At 40.1% G+C, this 25,964-nt stretch overlaps 1 protein-coding gene across 3 annotated transcripts in view; it reads right to left on the bottom strand.

Annotated features, from left to right (window-relative positions):
* The window catches only part of SPART (spartin), a 76,722-nt gene that overhangs the window by 33,269 nt on the left and 17,489 nt on the right, over positions 1 to 25,964 (bottom strand). For 2 of the 3 annotated variants that reach the window (XR_013995542.1, XM_081083512.1), the window contains exons 2-5: positions 17,169 to 17,980; positions 13,697 to 13,894; positions 3,216 to 3,383; positions 925 to 1,048 (exon numbers count right to left, since the gene is read on the bottom strand). Coding sequence is in view for 2 of the 3 variants with exons in the window: in XM_081083512.1 (XP_080939638.1) it covers positions 925 to 1,048; positions 3,216 to 3,383; positions 13,697 to 13,894; positions 17,169 to 17,978 (1,300 nt within the window). In the remaining variant the exon portion in view is untranslated. Of the gene's footprint in view, positions 1 to 924; positions 1,049 to 3,215; positions 3,384 to 13,696; positions 13,895 to 17,168; positions 18,107 to 25,964 lie in introns of those variants that run through there. The other variant, XM_081083513.1, reaches the window with a different exon arrangement.

Here is a 25,964-nt window from a genome sequence, read left to right as displayed (position 1 = left end):
GAAAAGTTAAAGGAGTTCATCACCACCAAACCAGTATTACATGAAATGCTGAAAGGTATTCTTTAAGAAGAGGAAGAAGAAAAAGGTAAAGATAAAAATTATGAACAGCAAATACATGTCTATCAACAAGTGAATCTAAATATCAAGTGAATAAAAAATCTGATGAACAGAGTAAACTGGTGAATATAATAGAACCAGGGGCATAGAAAGGGAGTGGACTGACAATGTTTGGGGGGAAAGGGGTGTGAGGGTGCAGGAAGAGACTGGACAAAAATCGTATACCTATGGATGAGGACAGTGGGAGGGGTAAGGGTAGAGGGTGGGGTGGGAACTGGGTGGAGGAGAGCTATGGGGGGAAAAAAGAAGAACAACTGTAATAATCTGAACAATAAAGATTTAATTTAAAAAAAAAAGAAAAGAAAGATATATATCAGCAATGACCATTCTGGTTTTAAAATAATTAGTCTGAAGCCCATTGTAACCACAATTAAATAGTAGGGACTACTCTCCAAACAGCTTGGCTGTAATCCTTATATCTTCTTGCTTGCACATCTGTGTGGTAAGGGAGTGCCGCTTTGCTTCCAAAGACAGATGAATATCTTACCATTTTTTGGTTGTTGAGAGGAAAGAAGGGGGGGGGGGGGAAATAAAACGATTAAAAGGAAATTTCAAAGGGAAATGGAAAATAACTAATTTTATGTTCAGAACTGTTTGGAGATTCCTGAAGCTTTTCACTCTCAATTTTCTCAAGAATAAAAGAGAATAGATGAAAAAGAACTTACACCTATATGTCAATATGTTCCTTCAATTTTTGTTTTAAGTGTTTATAAACTGATAACCTAGAACGAAAATATAAAACATTATCTTCCTAAATACTCTTTTATGGGTCCCAAAGGTTTCACATTAAAGGGGAAAAAGTTATACCTGACAAAATGTTTTGAGCCACTTTCTCACTCCATTCAGGTAATTCCTTTGCTTTTTCTTCTGCAACTGGCTCATAGGGTACCATGTGACTCAGATTGACTTCTTCACTTGAAGTACCTTTACCCTGAATAGTAAACATGTTTCAAATGTGAAACAGAAAGGTACTAAGGGGAAAAGGTATAAGTTTTATGTACTAAAATATTAAAACAACAAATATTAGATATAATAATGAAATATCTCCAGCCAAACTAGTTACCACTACATTGTATAGTATAAAGTGCAATACCATAACTGCCATGAAGTTGAAAACTTTCTGGTCTTATACATAGTCCCAGTGGTAAGTAAGACTTAAAAACCAACGTACCTCCAGTACAGCATTTATCAAATCATATTTAAAATGACATTTTTCTTTTCTTGACTAACTATGAGTTCCTTCACTCTGCTATAAACCCCTAGATATTAGTATGTACATGGTTAGAAGATCTCTGTTAAATGACTCAATCAGTGAGGAAGGATGTATACAAATAAACTGGTTTTGACAGAAATCAAGTAAAAGCAAGTAAAAATATATAAACACAAAATAACCTGCCATTCCATTTGAATAGAAATGGGAACACAGAAATACCTGTACATTGATTATTCAAGTTATTATGAGAGCTAGAGCCAACACTCAAAATCTCAAAACTAAATTTATTCATTCTAAGAACTTAGAAGCAAGTTAACTCAGACCTTATAACTTGAAAACCAAACTTCTCAACAGAAATACAAAGAGAACTTCACTTAAAAACTTCTACACAGGCGAAAAGCCACTCATAAGTAAAAACTCCCGATTGCTTCCCACATCAACAATATGCCCACACTTATTTCTGAGGCCAGGTTGTACATTAGAGAGAAGGTACAACCTAGCTTTCTATACAATCTATGTACCTTCATCTAATAATCACACTAGACAGAAATGATCTCTTTGCTGACCGGTCCTCCCCACTGAATGGTCAATTACTTGAAATGAAAATTTAAACTTTTCCCACTACGCTCAACATTCTAGCACTTAATATTTACTAACTCTAATCCTGATGTACCACTTATAGCATACTAGAGGCCTGGTGCACGAATTCATGAACCAGTGGGGTCCCTCAGCCTGGCCTGTGGGATCGGGCTGAAACCAGCTCTCCGATATCCCCTGAGGGGTCCTGGATTGTGAGAGGGTGCAGGCCAGGCCAAGAGACCCCACCAGTGCGTGATTGGGGCTGTGGAGGGACGCAGGAGGTTAGCCAGCCAGGGAGGGATTGTGGGAGGGTTTAGGGCCTGTCCGGCCTGTCTCGCTCAGTCCTGATAGGCTGGACCCCAGCAGCAAGCTAACCTACCAGTTGGAGCATCTTCCCCCTGGTGGTCAGTGCACGTGATAGCGACTGGTTGATCAGCTGACAGTCTGCCCCTTGGTGGTCAGTGTACATCATAGTGAGCGGTTGAATGGCCTTAGCATATCATTAGCATATTACACTTTGATTGGTTGAATGGATGACCGGACGACCGGACACTTGGTATATTAGGCTTTTATTATATAGGCTCATATACTCAGAATATAAGAAATGAAAGAAGAAACCACTAAATAACTACAAAATATGTTAAATAACCCATCCTCTGTCTTGTTGACCATCAAGAAATAAGAATAAAAATGGCAGTCTAAGAAAAAGCATACCTAGCCCCAAGATCTTGGTGTATATAGGAAGGTTTGTGTTTGAGAACAACACAAAACAAAAAAGTATGTACATTGCCAAAACCGGTTTGGCTCAGTGGATAGAGCGTCGGCCTGCGGACTGAAAGGTCCCAGGTTCGATTCCGGTCAAGGGCATGTACCTGGGTTGCGGGCATATCTCCAGTAGGAGATGTGCAGGAGGCAGCTGATCGATGTTTCTCTCTCATCGATGTTTCTAACTCTCTATCTCTCTCCCTTCCTCTCTGTAAAAAATCAATAAAATATATTTTAAAAAAAAAAAAAAGTATGTACATCATTAAGGTAAATATCAAAATCTTTCAAATAGTTGCAAAAAAAAAATCTATCCCTCAAAACATAGAATATCTTTTAAATCACTTTAAGTAACAAACACTTGGAAAGGGAAATATTAAAGCTGCTAATTATGTTTACTAGTAATCATTTTGTAACTCTACAAGTTGTGCCATTTTTTTTAGTAAATGGGGATAAGATCTTATAAATAATTGAAACTGGTTAAAGGTACCTTCGATTAGAACACATACACAGACCTCACTGCTCTTTTACTTAATTTACTTACCTTCTTACCCCGTTTTCCTTTATGACGTATATCCTTACTACCTTGGTCCAATGAAGGATCCAATTGTCCCACATCAGAGACACTGGCTTCCCTTAGTTGGTCAGAGGGGCATCTTGCTCTGCCAGGGATTTGGAATTCATTTTCTCCTTCAGCCCGGTTCCAGTTTGCCTAGGAAGTAAAGGACTAAGATTAGCTAAAATCTGACTTTTTCCAGATGACTTTCCTCCAAGCTATGGTACATCATGGTCTAATAATACACCTGGTCAGATATCAGTGTTTGACAGTCTTATTTTAAATACAACTATTTTTGTTTGTCTTTCCCCTATATTTCAGTTTTATTTCATCACCAAACCTCAAACCTTTGAGTTTGTTAGTTCATAGCATATGACCTAAATCAAATTTCAAAAGACAAAGAATAAAAAAGTTACAGCAGTTTGTTGGTATAAGCTACCATAAAGTCAGATGCAGCTACATGTGAATTTAATTATATAATAACTAATATGTTTTAGGAAACATATATAAGTCTAAATAAGTTTAAAGGCAATTAACAAAACTCATGTCCAGTTTAACTACTCTGAGTTGTTAGAAAGCTGATTGCTGATTTTAAAAAAAAGGGTTTTTTTTGCATGTAATACTAAAGGTATTTCGCTAGCATACACTTTGCTGAATGAATACTTAAAGAGTGAAAAAGACAGGTCAAAATTATAGCTGGTAACTAACTTCTGTTTACAGTTGGGAGTTTTGGGACAACAGAGAAAACAACAAAACACATGCAACCAAAAAATAAAACTCAACAGAGATAAATATATTACCTAAAAGTCAGTTTAATTTCTTTACTAAAGCCCCAGTAATATAGAGCCTATGAATGTAGGGGTGAAGAGAAAAACAGCTCCATGATTGGTCTGGAATACTAAATAATATCACTTCATTCTGCTAGTAAACAATAAAGCTAAGACACTCATATACATATTTCACCATGTTCCTGCCTTTGTAAACTCCTCTCAATGAACACACAGTCTACCCACACCTCTGTATGGGGATCATGTTTTGTTAGCATAGATTAAATGTTTAGCATTGACTATGCTAAAGTATATGTTGATCACCGGGTCATTTACATTTACACAATTTAATGCTGAGATGACTCTCTACCCTTTTATTTAGCTGGTGAACTGCTCCCATCATCTTTGATCTTTTAAATATAAGTATGGATTCAAAGTGTATGCTCCCATCATCTTTGATCTTTTAAATATAAGTATGGATTCAAAGTGTATTCTACTTCCTGAAAAAACAGGAACAAATCTTTCAAAACTTAAAAAGTGAACTACAGTAGATCCTTGAACAACACAGGTTTCAATTGGTGGGTTCACTTTTATGTGCATTTTCTTCAATAAATACTGTAAATGAACTTCTGGCCAAGATGGTGGAGTAGGTAAACACTGTGTTCATCTCCACTCATGCCCACATCAAAATCACAACTAAATTGCCCTGGTCAGCATGCTCAGTGGTAGAGTGTTGGCCCATGCACCAAAGGCCTCGGGTTCACTTCCTGGTCAAGGGCACATACCTGGGTTGCAGGTTCGATCCCCAGCCCCAGTCCGGGCCCATGTGGGAAGCAACCAATCAATGTGCCTCTCTCACATCGATGTTTCTTTCTCTCTCTCTCTCTTTCTCTCTCTCTCTCTCTCTCTCTCTCTCTCTCTCTCTCTCTCCCCCTCCCTCCCTCCCTCCCCCTCCCTCCCTGATCTCCCCTCTCTCCCACTCTCTCTGAAAATCAATGGGAAAAAATTCCTCAGGTGAGGATTAAAAAAATAAAATTACAACTAAATTATAGATCAGCAACCTTGAGAACCACCGGAAGACTAGCTGAACAGAACGCCTATAACTAAAGATATAAAAAAGACGCGTTGAAACTGGTAGGAGGAATACAGATTCAAAATGGCCTGGTTGCACACCCACGTGTGGGGGTTGAGAATCAGGAGAAGTATCTCTGGTATGGAGGCTACCCCTGAGAAGCAAGAGGTCCCCACAACAGCTGGCTGTGAAAATCAGTGAAGATTAGACCCAGGCATGCTCTTAAACAGCCTGGGTACAGACTCACTTACAAGCATTCGCCCTAAGCTCCAACAAAAGGGCAGCAGCTTGAAAAACACCAGGAACATACAGGGAAGAATTGAAATGTCTGGCTTCAGAACGAGGGCTACAGGGGCATCTTTCTTCCAGACAGAAGTGCTGGCATTGTTACCACTGTTCCTTAGTTTAGCCCTCCCCCACACAGTGGGCACCATATCTAAGTCTCTATTAAGCCAAATAACACCTTTCTTCCTCATGATTCTCTGAGATCCTGCCATATCGAACTCGTGCACCTCTTGAAGCTCTTTCAGCAACTGTTCCTCACAAGCGGCTAGCCTCTGCCTGTACTGCAGACTTCCCTAAAATCTCGCAAAGGTCTATAAGCCCCAAATAAGTAGCAGATGGCCTCAGTGTGCCTCTTGCTAAGTGGCCCCAAGCCTGGCACTGGTGGCAGCTAGCCTGGGGTTGCAGCATAGCCTTTCCTAGGCCCCTCCCAAGCCCAGCACAGGCAGCTACCAACAACAGATAACTGTGTACCTCCTACCAGGTAGCCCTGGACTAAGCACAAGCAGCAGCTGACTTTGGCAATTACCAGAGTTCCCCCTGAAAAGGCTCCAAAACCAACACATCTGGTGGCTGGCTTCAAACCAAACCAGAACAATGCGCAATTAGCATTACAAACAATACACCCATAGAGTGAACTCGGCAGGCACCAGAGGTCAGACACATCAAATTCTGCTCTGTAGGATCACATTCCTGCACAAAAGCTGGTCAACTGTAGTCATGGCCAGTCCTCACAACCAGTCAGCCTCAGGGTCAATCCGACCCACTGATGTGTTAATAGCAACCAAGGCTCAATTAAAACAGGAGAGTACACAACCCACAAAAGTGACAACCCCACTGGACCACCTGGCTCAAGTAAACAGAGAGGCTGTGCAACTGGGTCCCAGAGGACACCTACTACAAAAGGTGACTCTGCAAGACTGGGTGACATAGCAGATATACCTAACATACAGAAACAAACACAAGAAGGCAGCCAAAATGAAGAGACAAAGAAACATGTCTCAAATGACAGAAAAGGACAAAACTCCAGAAAAAGAGCTAAACAAAATGGAGGGGAGACAGGAACCAAGATGGTGGAGTAGGTAAATGCCTGTACTCACCTCCTCCCATAACCACATCAAAATGACAACTAAAATACAGAACCACCACCATTCAGAACCGCCTGAAAACTGGCTGAATGGAAGTCCTACAACTAGAGAAGAAGAAAGCACACTGATTGGTAGGAGGGGCGGAGGTGCAGGATAGGCTGATACAGCACCCATGTGTGATTTTTTTTAACTGGAAGGGAGATCATCTCTGCAGAGGCCACCCTTGAGGAGCAAAGGGTCCCAGCCCCACACCAGCCCCCCAGCCCAGGTTTCCAGAGCTGGGAAGATAAGTCCAGCCTGTAAAAATCAGTGGGGATTATGGCTGGAGGACACGGAGGCTGCCAGAGACTGATGTGTCCCTCTGAAAGGGCCGGCACATGAACTCACTCGAACTTGAACCCTCTGAGCCAAGAGGTGTTGGGGGGCCCAGACACATTCAGGGAAGAACTGGATTGTCTGGCATCAGGGCAAGAACTTGGGGGTGGTTTTCTCCTAGACGGGGGTGCTCACAGGGATCACTGTTCTTGGGCTGGGATCTCTCCCGTGGCACTACTGACTGGCAGCCATATATGAGTTTCCATCAGCCCAGAGCATACTGGTTGCTCCACCCTGGTGATTCCCTGAGAGACTGCCCCATCAAATTTGCAGTCTCACCCAAGCTTTTTGCAGTAACTTTTCCATATGAATGGACTGTCCTGGCTCAGGCTTTAGACTTTACTAAAATCTCTCAAGCTGCAGCTGGTGTCAGCGTGACCAACCCTATCAATAAAAAGCCCAAGAACCAGCACTAGTACCAGTGTGCCTTGCTTCACAGGTGGGCCTCAATGATAGCCATCTGCAAATCCCTCAAAGTCAGTGGCTGACTTTGCACCTCCCTGGAGGTCCTAGAGCCTGTGAACCTGGTAGACAGCTTCAAACCATAACAGATTACACTTTACACATCCACAAGTGACACACTCAAGGGGCAGACTCAATGAGCACCAAAGCTCTATTGAAGCAAGTCCCACTCCATAGGGGTGTTTCCTGCACAGCAGCTCTACCACTGCAATTGCAGCTGGTCCTCACAGCCAATTGGCTTGGAGGTCAATTCCTCCCAGTGACACCAACAGCAATCACAGCTCAACTACAATAAGACTGTGCACACTGCCTACACAGGGATATACCAAGAGTACCCAACTCAGATGACTGAGAAAGCTGAGCCACTGGGCCCTACAGGACACATACTACACAAGGTCACCCTACCAATTCCAGGAGACACAGCAGCTCTACCTAATACATAGAAACAGAGGGAAGCAGCCAAAATGCAAAGAAACATGTCACAAATGAAAGAAACGGAAAAAGCAAACTACTGGACAGAGTTCAAAACTACAGTTATAAAGTTACTCAAGGATCTTCATGAGCACTTCAAGGGACTTAGTGAGACTTTCAGGTATGTTAGTGAGAATGTCAAAGACATGAAAAAGGACCAGTCAGAAATTAAGCATATATAGTAACTGAAATAAAGAATAATTTACAGGGATTCAACAGTAGAGTAGAGCAGCGGACACCAACCTTTCGGACCTCACGGACCACCAGTGGCCCACAGACCACCAGTTGGCGACCGCTGGAGTAGAGGATTCTGAGAATCAAATCAACGATTTGAAATATGAGGAAGAAAAAAACACCCAATCAGAAGAGAAAAAAAAAACCCAAAAATATGAAGATAATGTAAGGAACCTCTGGGACAATTTTAAAAATACCAGTATCGTGGTAGGGGTGTCAGAAGGAGAAGAGAGAGAACAAGATATTGAAAAGCTATTTGAAGAAATAATGACAGAAAACTTCCCCTACCTGGTGAAAGAAATAGACTTACAAGTCCAGGAAGCAGAGAGAGTCCCAAACAAGAGGAACCCAAAGAGGACCACACAAAGACACATCATAATTAAAATGCCACAGATTAAAGAAAAAGAGAGAATCTTAAAAGCAGCAAGAGAAAAGCAGTTAGTTACCTACAAGGGAGTGCCCATATGACGGTCAGTTGATTTTTCAACAGAAACTTTGCAGGCCAGAAGGGAGTGGCAAGAAATATTCAAAGTGATAAATAGTAAGGACCTACAGTAACCAAGATTACTCTACCCAGCAAAGCTATCGTTTAGAATTGAAGGTCAGATAAAGAGCTTCACAGACAAGAAAAAGCTAAAGGAGTTCATCACCACCAAACGGAGGAGGAGAAGGAGGAGGAGGAGGAGGAGGAGGAGGAGGAGGAGGAGGAGGAGGAGGAGGAGGAGGAGGAGGGGGAGGAAAGGAAGGAAAGAAGGAAGGAAGGAAGGAAGGAAGGAAGGAAGGAAGGAAGGAAAGAAAAAGAAGGGAGAAAGAAGGAAGGAGGTGGAAGGAGAAGGAAAAAGGAAGGAGGAAGAAGGAAGAAGAATATGAACAATAAAATGGCAATAAATACATATCTATCAACAACTGAATCTAAAAATCTAAATAAGTGAACAAGAAATCTAATGAACAAAATAAACTGGTGAATAAAATAGAATCAGAAACATGGAAACATGGAACCAACTGAGGAATCTTAGAAGGAAGAGAGGTTGGGGAAGCCGGAAGAGATTAACCAAAGAACTTATATCTATATATGCATTACCTATGGACACAGACAATAGGGGGGTGAAGACCTGGTGTGGGGCGGGAACTGGGTGGAGGGGGAAGAGGGGGAAAAAGAGGGACATCTGTAATGCTCTCAAAAATAAAGATTTTTTAAAAATAAAAAAAGAAAGAATGGTCAAAAAAATGAAGGCAAGCAGAGTTCAAAACTGGTTATAAAGATGCTCAATGAATTAATAGAAGAATTGATGATCTTAGTAAGAATCTCAGCAAGACAGGAAACATAAAAAAGGAAACAGAAGTCATAAAACAGAACCAGTCAGAAATAATTTATTATATTTTTAATTAAATCTTTATTGTTCAGATTATTACACTTGTTCCTCTTTTTCCCCCCATAGCTCCCCTCCACCCGTTTCCCACCACCCCCTCCGCCCTCACGCCCCCCCCCCCAACTGTCCTCACCCATAGGTACACGATTTTTGTTCGGTCTCTTTCTGCATCCCCCACACCCCTTCCCCGCCCCCCCAGAGTAGTCAGTCCACTCCCTTTCTATGCCCCTGATTCTATTATATTCACCAGTTCATTCTGTTCATCAGATTATTTATTCACTTGATTTTTAGATTCACTTGTTGATAGATGTGTATTTGTTGTTCATAATTTGTATCTTTACCTTTTTCTTCCTCTTCCTCTTCTTCAAGGATACCTTTCAGCATTTCATATAATACTGGTTTGGTGGTGATGAACTCCTTTAGCTTTTTCTTATCTGTGAAGCTCTTTATCTGACCTTCAATTCTGAATGATAGCTTTGCTGGGTAAAGTAATCTTGGTTGTAGGTTTTTGCTATTCATAACTTTGAAAATTTCTTGCCACTCCCTTCTGGCCTGCATAGTTTCAGTTGAAAAATCAACTGACAGTCATATGGGTACTCCCTTGTAGGTAACTGACTGTTTTTCTCTTGTTGCTTTTAAGATTCTCTCTTTGTCTTATGCTCTTGGCATTTTAATTATGATGTGTCTTGGTGTGGTCCTCTTTGGATTCCTTTTGTTTGGAGTTCTCTGTGCTTCCTGGACTTGTAAGTCTATTTCTTTCACCAGGTAGGGGAAGTTTTCTGTCATTATTTCTTCAAATAGGTTTTCAATATCTTGCTCTCTCTCTTCTTCTGGCACCCCTATAAAACGGATGTTGATACTCTTGAGGCTGTCCCAGAGGCTCCTTACACTATCTTCATAGTTTTGGATTCTTTTTTCATTTTGCTTTTCTGGTTGGGTATTTTTTGCTTCTTCGTATTTCAAATCTTTGACTTGATTCTTGCGATCCTCTAGTCTGCTGTTGAGAGTCTGTATAATATTCTTTATTTCAGTCAGTGTATGCTTAATTTCTAGTTGGTCCTTTATCACAACCTCGAGGGTCTCATTAGATTTCTTGAGGGTCTCATTAAGCTTATTGGTGGTTTCTAGAAAATTCTTGAAAAACCTTAAAAGTGTGGTTTTGAACTCTATATCCAGTAGTTTGTTTTCCTCCATTTCTGTCATTTGTGACCTGTTTCTTTGTCTCCGCATTTTTTTATGCTTCACTGTGTCGATAGAGTGGCTTTCTGTACTAGGTGTCCTGTAGGGCCCAGTGGCTCAGCCTCCCCAATTTCCTGAGCTAGACACTCTTGGTGCACCCCCTTGTGGGCTTTGTGCACAGTTTTGTTGTAGTTAAGCCTTGATTGTTGTAGGTAACACTGGGAGGGATTGACCTCCAAGCCAATTGGCTGTGAGAATCAGCTATGTCTGCAGTGGGAGAACTTCTGTGCTGGAGACACCCCTCCGGGGCAAGATTTGCTTCAATGGGGCTTTGGTGCTCCAGAAATAAAGAATTTATTACATGGAATCAACAGTTAGATTAACTGAAGCAGAGAATCAAAAATCAGTGATTTGGATGACAAGGTAATAAAAAACACCTAATCAGAACAGCAAAAAGAAAAAATAAATCCAAAATAATGAATATAGTTTGAGGGACCTCTGGGACAATATCAAGTCTAACAACATTTGCATCATATGGGGAATGGAAAGAGAAGAGAGATAGCAGGAGAATAAGAACCTATTTGAAGAAATAATGACAGAACACTTCCCTAACTTGGTGAAGGAAACAGATATACAAGCCCAGGAAGCACAGAGAATCCCATGTAAGATGAATGCAAAGGGGTCAACACCAAGACACAACATAATAAAAATGGTGTAAGGACAGAGAATCCTAAAAGCAAGAGGAGAAAAGCCATTAATTACATACAAAGGAGCTCCCATAAGTCACTATCAGCTGATTCTCAACAGAAATTCTGCAGGCTAGAGGGACTGGCATAAAATATTCAAAGTGATGAAAAGCAAGGATCTATAACCAAGACTCCTCTACCCAGCAAGACTATTATTTAGAATCAAAAGAGAGATAAAGAGTTTCCCAGACAAGAAAAAGCTGAAGTTTATCAGCACCTAACCAGTATTATAAGAAATGTTAAAAGTCTTCTTTAAGAAGAAAAGATTTAGCCCTAGCTGGTTTGGCTCAGTGGATAGAGCGTCAGCCTGCGGACTGAAGGGTCCCAGGTTCGATTCTGGTCAAGGGCACATGCCCGGGTTGCGGGCTCGATCCCCAGTGGGGACTGTACAGAAGGCAGCCAATCAATGATTCACTCTCATCATTGATGTTTCTCTCTCTCCCTCTCCCTTACTCTCTGAAAATCAATAAAAATATATTTTTAAAAAAGAAAAAAATTTAAAATATGAATAAGAAGATATCACAAAGAAAAAAATTCTCATTGACAAAGGCAAACACATTATAAAAGCAGTGGATCAACTAAAACTAAAGGCAAATATAGGAAGATCATATATAATTATAATAGTAAATTAAGGGACATATACAAGCACACAGACACACAAAAGATGTAAAAAATAATGATGAAAACAAACATGGAGGGGCTGAATAAAAATGATAGTGACTTTAAAATGTGTTTGAACTTAAGTGACCTTCAACTTAAAATACACTGCTATAAACATAGCTTGGTATATATGAAGGACATGGTAACCACAAACCAAAAATCTATAAGAGATATACAAGAAATAAAGAGAAAAAATTCAAGCATAACCCTACAGAAAAATCATCAACATACAAGAGAAGAGAGCAAGAGAGTAAGAAATGAATAGAGAAGAACTACAAAAAACAATCAAATGGCAATAACTACATACCTACCAATAATTACTGTAAATATAAATGGATTAGATGTTCCAACAAAAGATGAATGGATAGTAAAGAGGTGGTTCATATATACAATGGAATATTACTGTAACATAAAAATGAAATCTTACCATTTGTGACAACATGGCCGTAGAGGTTATTATGCTAAGTGAAATAAGTCAAACAGATAAAGACAAATACCATATCACTTCACTTACATGAGGGATCTAAAAAACAAAACAATCGAACAAAAACAGAAACAATTTGGAAAACAATCATTTTCCCCCTGATATTTATAAAAGATTTCAGAGTTACAGAGGGCAATTACTCAGCCAGTGGTTTGTATTTTTTGGTCAAACCTCACCCAAGGTTGTATTTTTTGGTATTTTTTTTCCTTTGTCAATCCTTATCCAAGGTTATTTTTTCCATTGATTTTTAGAGAGAGTGGGAAGGAGGGAGAGAGACAGAAAGAGAAACATTGATGTGAGAGAGACACATAGATTGGCTGCCTCCTGCACGTGCCCCAACTGGGGCTGGGGATTGAGCCTGCAATCGAGGTATATGCCCTTGACCAGAATCAAATCCACAACCCTTCCGTCTGCAAGCCAACACTCTAACCACTGAGCTTAACCAGGTAGGGCCAGCCAGTGATTTTGATAAGAGGAAGGTAGGCTGTCATCACTGAAGGTCTGCCCATTCTTTGTCAGGCAACCTTCTGTGACCCCACACCTGGGTTGATGCCCTCTAAATTCTCATAACTTTATCTTGCACTTAGTAGATTGTTTTGGGATTATCATTTCACACACATGCACCTCTGGCTGAATTGCAAGCATCTTAAGCAATAGATATGACCCCAAACTTACTGAGCTCTGCATCCTAGGTACCCAGCACAGGGTCCACAACATAGTGGACAATTAATACATGTTTGATAAATGAATGAATGGATAATTGATATAGACTCTAAAATCTTGATTAATCGCTGCAAGACAGCGGGATGTAAAATTCAGTATGTGGCTTCATGCCACCTTGTGATCTGAGATGCAAGCCAAGTCAAGTGAATTTTAAGATCATTGTTTGCCTTTATAGATGGCCTCTTAGCCAACCTCACATAGTGTAAGTCTCATAGCAATCTTTTAGCATTAGTTCATACACCATCACTGAATCAAAAGGTCACCTTCAAGTCTTTGTTTGAACATTACCTTCTCCACGAGGTCCCCTCTGATCACCCTATTTACAGTTACACCTGTACCACCCACACCAGAACTCCTATTTCCTGTTACCCTACTCTCCATTTTTTTCCATAGCTCTTTAACTCCTTCCATGTATTATATACTAATTGCTTGTGTGTTCACAAATACAAGTTTGGAATTTGCTGTAAATAGTGACTAAGATTGTGAACTCTAGAGTAAAATTGCCTATGCTTATGTTAAAGTAGATTTTCATCCTGAAGACAACCATACAAGTTACCTGGAGCCGAAGGTCAGACATTTGTCTTAACAGATCTTCAAAGAGTTCTCTATCATCTTCTGGTAATTCAGAAGACAAGACGACCCCCACAAAGCATCCTGACGCTTGTAACATTGTATCAGGAAACATGTAGGCTCCTACAGTACATTTAAGAACTGGAGATCTATCAGGAACTAGAGGGTACAACCAATCACAAACCTGAAAGGATTAGTTAAAAAGAAAAAAATCAATGAACAGAACTAGGTTTTCACCAAGGTTTTAAAATTTTTATACCAGAAAACAAACATTTCAAAGTTTGAAATGCATCTTTATAGAACCATCAGCATCAACAAGTCCCCAATAAAAATTAGCCATTTATTAGTCTGATCTTCTGGCAAACTATTCACAAGAATTACACTAAAAATGTTACTGCTCCACTCTTTATACAATCTTAAAACTGGTGGCTTTAAATAGCACACTGTTAACCAATCATGAGTCTAACTTTAAATAAATAATGGTCAAAGTAAATTAATGTTTTCTTTATCATGTAAATTAGACATTCCTTTGTAGAAATAAATAAAATCAAACTGTTTTCAAGTACTCAACATGTACTTATTGATTTAATCCTCACAACAATTCCATTAAGTTGGTTAGTATTGGTTAATTAGAAATAATTATTTTAATTAGACACTCAGCATTCTAAGAGAACCTAACATGACAGAGACTAAATAAAACACTGAGTTATGTTTCTTGGATTTACTACTGGGAACCATGAGAAAGAAGATACCTACTAAAAAGGGCTCCTGGTGGCTAACTAGACTCAAATTTAAAAAAACAAAAACAAAAATACAGAGCCAAGCAGCCATTTCTGTACAGGCCTCTCATGCAAACTGCACTTCAGGGAGAAGCCTGCACCAAGCAGCCTGCCTCTTGCATTAAACTGCCTGCCTGCACTGTATTCTGGGCATAGTCTGACAGGCCTTATAAAGGAGTTCCTGGAATTCTATTTCAACCAGTAGGATTGAGGCTTTCCCCATCCAACAGGAGCTGCGCAGCTACACCCCTTCAATTTCCTTACCAACCAATCAGAGTGGCTCCATTCTGACCAATCAGGACAGTGTTTTCTGGTCCAATCAAACTTAAAGGATTTGGAGTCATCGTCATCGTTTGCTTGAGTACAAACCAATCCCCGACCAGAGGCAGGAACTTATCTATATAAGTCAGCTACTCTCTGACTCTAAGAATGCTTTTGCTTTCCACCAAAGACTAAAAGGTGGAGCAGACCAGCAGAGGGCAGAGCAGAGCTGTCTAGCTTGAGAGGGGCCTGTCTCCAGGCCACCTTAATAGCATTGCTGTTTTCACAGCCCTTGCTGTGTCAAAACTGAGCTACTTAACTGAATAAAATTTCCTTCTTTACTGCACCCCAAACTGGGGATTTCTGTTGGCAAACAATGTTCATTTGACACTATCTATTGTGAAGTAAAATTAAAATGACACAAAGCTGCCCTGCAAAGTCATACGGGAGGTCAGATTGTCAGTATACTGACATTTGAGACTTAAGCTCACTTCCTAGAGATCTAATTTCAGAAGAGACTAGTTTAAATTGGAATAACCAAATTTATTCATTTACATTGAGATACATTATTTGAGTGACCAGAATATAACTGTGCCCATCACCCAGGACATAGCTCTAATATTTAAAAACTTGCTAGAATAATCCATTATGTGTGATGAACATAAGTCAAAGAACACAAAATATTTCATATAAACAGATAGTAAATTCTACCACACTACCACCATCTCTGGCAAACAGAATATAAACAAACAGGGATCAGGGTACTCAGATCTGACTCTTTCCTGGAAAGTGCTTAATAAACATTTTCAAAATCTTTTTCTTTTCTTTTTTAAACTAGAGGCCCAGCGCAGTAAATCACATGAGACCCAGCATCCTGCAGGTGCAGCAGGACCCAGAGTCCCTCCTGCCGCCGCTACCGCAAGACCCATCAATGCACCTCCTGGTGACCAGTGGTTTGGTCCTTCTGGCGTTAGGTCGTTAAGGCCACTGGCTTTTTATAATATAGATATGTTTTTATTGATTTCAGAGAGAGGAAGGGAGAGGGAGAGAAACATCAATGATGATAGAGAATCATTGATAGGCTGCCCCCTGCTGGTGATCGAGCTTGCAACCTGGGCATGTGCCCTGACCAGGAATCCAACCGTAACCTCCTATTTCATGGGTTGATGCTCAAGCACTGAGCCACACCAGCTGGGCAAATCCTTTTTCTTTTAAGGAATCTCTTTTTTCTTTTAGTTTCCTCAAAGTCACTGTCCATCTTTTATAAAAGTTAAACTTCAGGCACATTACAATAAAACTGATTTTTCCAAAGTATGATATATAACCATCTGAGGTATATGAAACAACTTCAAGTAATACACAAAGTATTTAAATTTGCATCGTTATGCATCTTAATATGTATATTGAAAAAATACAACATCTTTCCCTCAATTTCATAGTTGTTATTGTTTAGGACAAAATTAACAAATGAGACATCCAAATAAAAATATCAAAATAAAGCAGAAATGTGGATTTGACCAATAAAATAGTAAAGGTTATACTTAAATGACTAAAGTTTGAAAGTTTGGGAAAGGTTTTTTACTATGCCATGATTCCTCTAATATTAACTACATTCTCATCATCTTGATTAAACTTGAGCATTTCCAAATCTCCTCAAATAAAATGTTACAGACCTTTCTCAGGGTAGATTATTATAGATTGATAAGCCCTAACAATAGCACCGTCTTTGCTCTTGGACCAAGAGTATCCTGGTAAATTGATCTGCTTGGAATGTTAGAATTATATCCTAAATTATCATCAGTCTCTTCTTCTAGATCAGGTTTCTCAACCTTGGCATGACATACGTTTTGGGTTGGATAAGTTTTTTATTGATGGGGGATACTCTGTTTAAATTTGTAGTAGTACCCCTAGCCTCTACCCATTATATGCCAGTAGCAGTAACATACTCCCCCCTTTTCAGTTGTGACAATGAAATTATTTACAGACATTGTCAAAATATCCCAGGAAAGGGGGAGGGGAGATCACCCCTGGTTGAGATCCACTGCTCTAGAAAATGGGCGGGGGTTCAGCCCAGCTCAGCCCCTCAGGCAAAGCTTGGCCTCATTAGTGAAAATTTACTATTATACGTCCATATATTACATAAATTTCTTTTGAAATTAAAGTTATTAGGTTTCTTCTTCAGATAAAGAATTAAATACCTGTCATCACAAATTTAATACTAAAATAAAACTTTGTTAAAATAAAAAAAAGAAAAAGGCTATCATTCAAAGTTCAAATTTCTCATTAATATATTGAAAAGGAACTAGAACTTATAATCTTTTTGCACTTACTGTCTTAGATACATTATAAATATTAACAAACAAAAATGATGTACTTTACACATATTTCAAATTATGTTTACATTTTTCTTTGGCTTACCTGAAGAAACCCAGGAGGACGGTTTAGAACTGTATCAAGAGAATTATCCAAGAATCTCACAATTCGAAGATATCCAGGATATGAAGGTGCACTAACTTCCCCTGCAGGATTTACAAAAAAAATCTGTACTCCATTTGGTATCAAAATCAACTCATCTGCATCAAGCCCTAAGGTCTCAAGAGGAGGTGGCTGAGAATGATTTCTGTAGAAGTCTTCTCCAACTGATGAAAATTCCCCAGATTCTGTCCCATATGATACAGTATAGTGACCCTCAGCAGCTTGAGGAGTATAAGCAGGAGGTGCTTCTGCTGGATGACTTTGAGATGGTAAGGATAGAGAACTAGGCGCAGGAACTGACCCTGTACTGGTAGCTGAAGTGTTTCCATTTACCTCAGTGGGCTGAGGAGGTGAACTAAAGGACTGAGGCGCCAGTGACTTTTCAGATGTGTGTTTAGGTGGAAACTCTGGATATAACTTGGGCACCTCCTGAAGATCATTCCTTAGAGAAGTGGCAAGGCCCTTCTCTAGAATTTCCAACCTGGTACGTACATTCTGTAGTGTTTCTTTCATTTTCTGTTGCATCTGCCTAGCAGATTCCCACCCAGGACCTGTGTGCTCAGGGTCTGTTGATGAAATGCTGATTCCTCTGAGCAGGTGTCCTATTCCTTGCTTATAGTAGTTCTTTGCTTCTTCCTTTTGACCTAATTCATCTGTATTCAGTCCTTTATTAACAAATAAAAAGGCTTTTTTGTATGCTTCCTTGATGATCTTAATTTCAGCAGGTTCTCCATTTTGTGCCTCTTGCTCCATTTCTGCAAAACAGGAAATTATCTTTAATTATCTTTGGTACTTGTTTACTTACTTACAATGAACTTCTCCTACCTGAATATATTTCAAGAGGACAGGAGCTTTGCTGTCTTGTTCACTATTGTATTCCCTAAGCCTACTAGATCTGACATAGAGAAAGCACTCAGTATGTGTTTAATGGATAAATAAACAATGCTCTTGGTCCTAAATATCATTTTAATTAAAAATAGAAAAGAATAAGGCAGACTAAAATTACTGAATAATTTTCTTGTTCCAGTTTCTTATAAAACATAAAATTTCCTGTCTCATATCTTTAATATTGGAATTACAATATAAATACAGACTATGCCCAGCTAATTAAAAATGAGGTTGAATCATACATTGGAGATGACAAAAATGAGAAAAAAATACCTGGATGAAGCTTTAAAGTTACCTCACTTCCATTTAAAGGTGGCAGGGTACTCACAAGCAGTTAAACCCTGCTATCTCCCAAAAGTCCATTAAAATCACTCTAACAAGATTATTAAAAAGGCATAACATAACCGTTCTTTTTAATGAGAAAAAGGCATGAATAGGTACTTCATAAAAGAACATATTTAAATGGCATGTGAAAAGGTAATTCAACATATTATTCCCTCAGGGAAATGAAACTAAAATCCACAGCAGTATGACTACACACTTATCACAGATGGCTAAGTTGAAAAGACTGACTAGTGTTAGAGAAGACAGCAACTAGAACTCTCATACTTTGCTGATGTAAGTAAAAAATGGTACAGACACTTTGGAAAACTGGCAATTTCTATTAAAACTAAATATTTACTCTACAATCCCCCTCATCGGTATGTAACCAAAAAAAATGAATAAATACACACACCCAAAACATGTACAATGATATTCATAGTGGCTTTATTCACAAAAGCCAAAAACTTGAAACAACTCAAATGCCCACTCACAGAAGAAGGGATAAATATAGTGATATATTTATATAATGCTATAGTACATAGGAACTAAAAAATAAGACAAATCTCACCAATTCTTGGAGCAAAAGAAGCCAGATAAAAAAGATTTCACATTGAGACAACATAATACATGAATGATTCTGTAAAGTTGAAAAATAGGCAAAGCTAGTATATGGTGATAGAAATAAAAATAATGCTTATAGGTCAGTGATGGTGAACCTTTTGAGCTCGACGTGTCAGCATTTTGAAAAACCCTAACTTAATTTTGGTGCTGTGTCACATATAGAAATTTTTTGATATTTGCAACCATAGTAAAACAAAGATTTATATTTTTGATATTTATTTTATATATTTAAATGCCATTCAACAAAGAAAAATCAACCAAAAAAATGAGTTCATGTGTCACCTCTGACATGGGTGTCATAGGTTCGCCATCACCATTATAGGTGGTAGATACAGATTTGGAAAGTATATAAAGGACCTTATTATATATGGAAGTGTTCTTTATCTTGATCTGAGAGATGACTGCATATATAAAAAAATCATTAGGCTATAAATTTAAGATCAGTGTACTACATGTGTTTATGTTATTCCGTAATTTTTTTAAAATTCTATATAATAAAAGGCCAGCGACTGTAACAGTGGAACGACCAAAACAACTGATCAACCAATCGCTATGAGGTGCACTGACCACCTCTCGGTCCTTCCCCCCACTCCTGCAGGCCCCAATTGCTGGATGGCCAACGGGCAACCACGGGGAACCAGGGTGGGTGGTGGTGGGGCAGGACTGGGGACTGGCAAGCCAGAGGAAGGCAGACCTCTTGGTCCCTCCTCTCGGCCCGCAGGCTCAGACTGATCGCCCCAATGGGGACCTGGGGTGGGTGGAGGTGGCAGGGCGAGACTGGGGACTGGTGAGCAGGTGGAAGATGGCCCTGATCGCAGGCTAGGCCTAGGGACCCTACCTATGCATGATTTCATGTGCTGGGCCTCTAGTGGGTAAATAAAGCCATAAATCACAAGGACAAAGATGAAGGATAAACTGGAAAACAAACAAACAAGCGGTAACTCACAAAACAGACCAAAGTAAGCTGAAGTCCAGCTGTCAGTGAGGAAATCAGAGAAGCAATCCCTTTTACAGTACATGACAGAACCTCCCAAAGGCATAGAAAGTAATGATATTTAATCTTCCTCTGGAAGTGGAAGTAGAGGTAGAGCTGAGGAAAAAGGACTGAAAAAAAGCTAACTTACACATTAAGACCCTTGGATCTCTCCTACACAAAGCACCCAAGACACTATTTCCCTTCATCCCTGAAAGAAGACTGAATTTTAATTCAAGAATACAAAATAAAATGTCTTTGGACGGGATTATCAAGCATTATTAAGGGTAAATACCAAAAGCAGAAGAATTAAATGAAAAATTACACATGATATGAAGACACTCAGCCTTCTCTCCCCAATTTGATTCTTAAGAGTTCTGACAGCAGAGATTAAAAATGGTGGAGTAAGTGGATGCTGCATGGCCATGCTCCCAGGACCAAATTGGAACTACAATTAAATACAGAAAAACTTCCTGAATAATCAAATGAAGACTCTCTGTAGAGAACCCTGATAACCGAGGATGGAAAGTGGAAACAGCATAGAGACTGGTAGGAGGGGCAGAGGCGAGAAAGGGCTGGCTCGATTATCACAGACTGCAACTGAAGTTTTGGAGAGCTATCTCAGCTGTGGGGGATTCTCATTGAGAATTCTGGAGTCTAATCTCCAAGCTGGGCCCCCCAGCAGAAAGCACCAGAACTGGGAAGGGTACCCACATAATGTTTGCTGTGAAAAGCAGCAGGGTTACTGCCTGCCAGGGAGAGATGGCTAGAAATTCGGGGACTCTCTTAAAAGGCCAACACACAAAACTTTGTGTGCAGCACTCACCTTGTGCTCTGGCAGAAGGCGGGCAGAGTGGACTAGAGCTGTGCGAGCAGAAGCCAGGGTTGGGGGCCCCAGGGTTAGAGCTCAGAAGGCAGATACCCCGGTTTCCTGTGCTGAGTTATTCCCTTATGCTCCATAGATCATCTTTCTCACACAGACAATTGCTATCTAGGCGGTTTTGTATAGGGGTAAGATAATTGAACCACCCTATTGGAAAACACCTTGCCCCACGGTGTGGAGTTTCTGAGGTCCATTAAGAGACTGAGAATAACAATTAGCCTTCAGGCAGAAGCAATTGTCCCGCCCCCCCCCCCCCCATTGGAAAAATTCTCACCATCCTGTGGAAAATTGTCTGAGGGCTATCCAAGACTAAATCCAATCAGTCTGCAAGGAGAAGCAGTCTCTGGATGCTTTGAGTCTTTGCCTATCTAATTAGTCAGAAACTGCAGTTGACACTGTCCTTAACTAGAGATTGAGAAGTGTGGCAAATCTACCTAATACGTAGTCACAAACTCAAACAGGCAGTCAAAATGAGGAGACAAAGAAACAACCCCAAAATGAAAGAACAAGAGATTTCTCCAGAAGAAGAGATAAATGAAATAGAGATAAGGAATTTATCTGAGAGTTCAGAATAGTGATGGTAAAGATGCTCAACAGCATGAGAAAAGATATGGTAACTATAAAGGCAGAAGTAAAGGATGACATAGCACAAATAAAGAACACATTGGAAGGAATACACAGCAGATTAGGGAAAGCTGAGGATAGGATCAGTGAATTAGAAAACAGAGTAGAAAAATATCAATCAAAAACCGAACAAACAAAACAACAAAAACGGGAGGACAGCTTAAAGGAGATATGGTACAACATGAAATGTAGCAATATTTACATAGCAGGTGTGCCAGAAGAGGTGGAAAGGGAGAAAGAGATAGAAAACCTGTTTGAAGAAATAATGGCATAAAACTTCACCAACTTGGTGAAGGAAAGGTCACACAAGTTCAGGAGACACATAGAGTCCCAAGCAAGAAGTACCAAAATTTTAAAAAAGATAAATAAAACCCTAAATTTCAAACACATCATAATTAAAGTCTCAAAAATTAAAACAGAGAATCTTAACACATTGTTTGCGGGTAGTTTTTATCGTGCGCTAACAGGTGGCGCGGGCCATTTTTGCTAATTTTTTGCCGAATGGCAACATTCAGTAAAATTACGATAACTTTAGTTTACGTATTTATACATTACCCGCATTCTACCGCTAGTCTATAAAAAACGTATTAATACATGTCCCGCGCTCTACTACACTGGTAGAACGTATAAATACATAAAACGTATAAATACGTTTCCCGCATACAATGTGTTAAATGTAGCAAGAGAAAAGGAAACTGTTACCTAAAAAGGAGCTCCCATAAGGCTGTCATCTGATTTGTCATCAGAAACTGTGCAGGCCAGAAAGGAATGGCATGAAGTAGTCAAGGTAATAGAAAGCAAGGATTTGAAAACCAAGATTACTATATCCAGGAAGACTATAATTCAAAATAGATGGTGAAATAAAGAGCTTTCTAGACAAGAAAAGTCTAAACGAGTTCATCACTACTAAAGCAGCACAACAAGAAATGCTAAAGGGACTGCTGAATGAGAAGAAAAAAATAGAGAAACCTAGGCATACAGAATTAAAATGGCAATAAATAAGTACCTATCAATAATAACCATAAATGTAAATGGATTAAATGCTCCAATCAAAAGGCATAGGGTAGCTGAATGGATACAAAAACATAACCCAACTATATACTGTCTACAAGAGACCCACCTAAGGACAAAAGACTCACACAGGATGAGAGTGAAGGGCTGGAAAATTTTTTTCAATGAAAATGAAAAAGAGAAAAAAGCTGGGGTAGCAACACCCATATCAGATCACTACATAATACTAAAGGGATCGATCCAATAAGAGAATATAACCCTGGTAAACATATATGCACCCAATATAGGAGCACCTAAATATTTTTAAAAACTTGAAGAGGATTTTAAGGAAAAGATCAATAACAATACAGTCATAGTAGAGGATTTTAACTTCCAGTAAAGTAGATGCCTTCACTGGATAGATCTTCCAGACAAAAAATTAACAAGGAAACAGTGACTCTAAAGGACACACTGGATCAGATGGATTTAACTGACATTTATAGAACAATTCACCCCAAAGCTGCAGAAATACACATTCTTCTGAAGTACATACACATGGGTCATTCACAAAGATGGATGACATGTTAGGACCCAAAACAAGTCCCTACATGTTCAAAAAGACTGAAATCATATAAAGCATCTACTCAGATCACAGTGGAATGAAATTAGAAATCAGCTACAATAAAAACACATGGAGGCTAAATATCATGTTATTAAACAATGAATGGGTTACCAATGAGATCAAGAAAGAAATTAAAAACTTCTTTGAAATAAATGAAAATTAACAAACAACCACCCCAAATCTCTGGGGCACAGTGAAAACAGTCCTAAGAGGGAACTTCATAGCACAGGCCTACCTCAAAAACAAAAAACAAAAAAAACACACACAAAACACAAGAAAAATTAGTAATAAACTATTAAGTTTAAAACTTAAAAAACTACAAAAAGAACAACAATAAAAGCCCAGAGTAAGCAGAAGGAAGGAAATAATAAAGATCAGAGTAGAAATAAATGACATAGAGAATAAAAAAAAAAAAAATACAAAAAAAATCAATGAAACCAAGAGCTGGTTCTTTGAAAGGATAAGATTTATGAACAATTAGCCGGACTCATCAAGAAACAAAGAGAGAGGACCCACATCAGAAACAAAAGCAGAGAAGTAACCACTGACACTACAGAAATACAAACAATTTTAAGAAAATACTATGAACAACCATATGCCAACAAGCAGGACAAAGTGCATAAAATAGAAATATTTCTAGAAAAATATAATCTCCAAAGACTGACTCTAGAAGTATAAGAAAACCTGATTAGGTCTATAACAAAGGATGAAATAGAAGCAGTATTAAAAAAAACTCTCAACAAACAAAAGCCTAGATCTAGACTACTATACAGGGGCATTTTACCAAGCATTCAAAGAACTACTACCACCTATCCTCCTCAAACTCTTCCAAAAATTCCAAGAGGAAGGCACACTTCCAAAATCTTTTTTTTTTTTTAAAGTTTCAGGTACATCCCACAATTTTATTCCTAGGTACAATTCCTAGATACATTCTTTTTTTTTTTTTTTCACGTGTTTTCTTCTACTTTATTTTTTTTTTAAAGAAATCTTTATTGTTTGGATTATTACAGTTGTTCCCCTTTTTTCCCCCCATAGCTCCCTCCAACCCAGTTCCCATGCCACCCTCTGCCCTTACCCGCCCCCCATTGTCCTCATCTATAGGTGTACGATTTTTGTCGCCGGGTCAAAGGTCATACACATGGAAACTGTATCTATTTCCATCTTCGACGTGTCCCTGTGTTCGGAAAGGTCTCTCACGACTTGTTCACGCTCTACTCAGAAAGGGTGCGGAGCCATGTTACAGCTTTTTAAAATAATGTATCCTCTTATGTTTAAAATGAGGATTTCGCTCCCAAAACTGAGGAGAAAGCAACACTACAGCTGCTCTCGCCCCTCTTGCCCTCTGGGTGATAGTTGTGCGTGGGGCTGCGAGCTGGTTCGCGGGCCATCAATGAAGCTGTCTGGGCGGCTCGCGCGGTTCTGCCGGCTTCCCAGGGGCCGTCACAGCTCACAGGGGCCGTTAGAGCCTCACAGGGGTCATCGCAGCCTCACAGGGGCCGTCGCAGCCTCGCAGGGGCCGTCACAGCCTCATGCAGCCTCACAGGGGCCGTCGCAGCCTCGCAGGGGCCGTCGCAGCCCTCACACAGCCTCACAAGGGGCGCCATGAAGGTGCGAGACAGAAGCTTCTCTCGCTGTCTCTCCTGCTGCTCCCTTGTGTATCGCCGATGCTGGAAGTTTCTGAGAGCAGTCTGCAGGTGCTGGACATCATGCTTTAACTGGTCAACACGAAGTTTGGCATTCTGTCGTTTGTTGGGAGGTTCCTTGCTGGACAAAATCTACAGGCATTCTAGCTGGCTGAATATCTGGTATGCTTGCTTGGATTTTGTTTTCTACTAAGTGCACAGACTGCTTGTCTGCCGTCTCCCGGTGTCCCATGTGAGACTGGATCTGGTGGACCTGTTTGTGTGTTTGCTGGTACAGCGGTACCATGTCACCGGCCCAGCCGGGTCTGGCTCTGGCTTCCTCCGAACCTGAGTCTGTTTCTTGAGTGTGTCCCTTTTGGATGCGAGGAGTTGAAATCAGCAGTTTGTTGGGTTAGGCTGCAAAAGCGCAGGTGGTTCCTTTTGTGCCACTGGCAGAGGTTGGGTGGGGATGTAAATTGAGTAGGGCGGGGTCTCAGAGAATCACCAGGGTGGAACAAACAGCAATGGTTGTCGTCAGCGTCTCCACGACTCCTGGCCTCTCCGCAACTCCATGTAGTGCTGCGCCCCCACAGCAACAATGATCCCTGCGAGCAGCTCTGCGAGAAAGCCACCCTCGCTCTCCGACCTGCTGAAGACAGTCCAGCCTCTCCCCGTAGGAGTCTGGGACCTCAGAATCCCGCCCCAAACAGGCTCAGTGGATTCAAGAGCTTGTATCCCCTTCCGATTGAAAAAAACTGCGCATCCAGTTGCAGCCCGCCTGGCACGCGCCTCCGTACCTCTGTTCTTGGTGCCTCTGCACCTCCTACTCAGTCTCAATGAGCTTCTTTCTTTCCTTCCAGTTGTAGAACTTCCACTGGGCCATCTTTCCCATGGTTCTGGATGACAGCTGCTTTGTCTTATAGTTGGTAGCTTCAATGTTGTTGTGGGAGGCAGCATGCACAGGTCTATACCTTATGCCGCCATGTTGGTCCTCCCAAAATCTTTTTATGAGGACAGGATTATCCTAATTCCAAAACCAGATAAAGACACTACAAAGAAAGAGAGTTATAGGCCAATACCCCTGATAAACTTAGATACTATAATCCTCAAAAAAATATTAGTAAATCTTATCCAGAAATATATTAAAAAGATCTTACACCATGACCACGTGGGATTTATTGTATCAGGGATG

The sequence above is a fragment of the Myotis nattereri genome, assembly GCF_964212035.1.
Source record: "Myotis nattereri genome assembly, chromosome: 2".
Taxonomy (NCBI): domain Eukaryota; kingdom Metazoa; phylum Chordata; class Mammalia; order Chiroptera; family Vespertilionidae; genus Myotis; species Myotis nattereri.
This window is presented reverse-complemented; position numbering and strand designations above follow the sequence as displayed.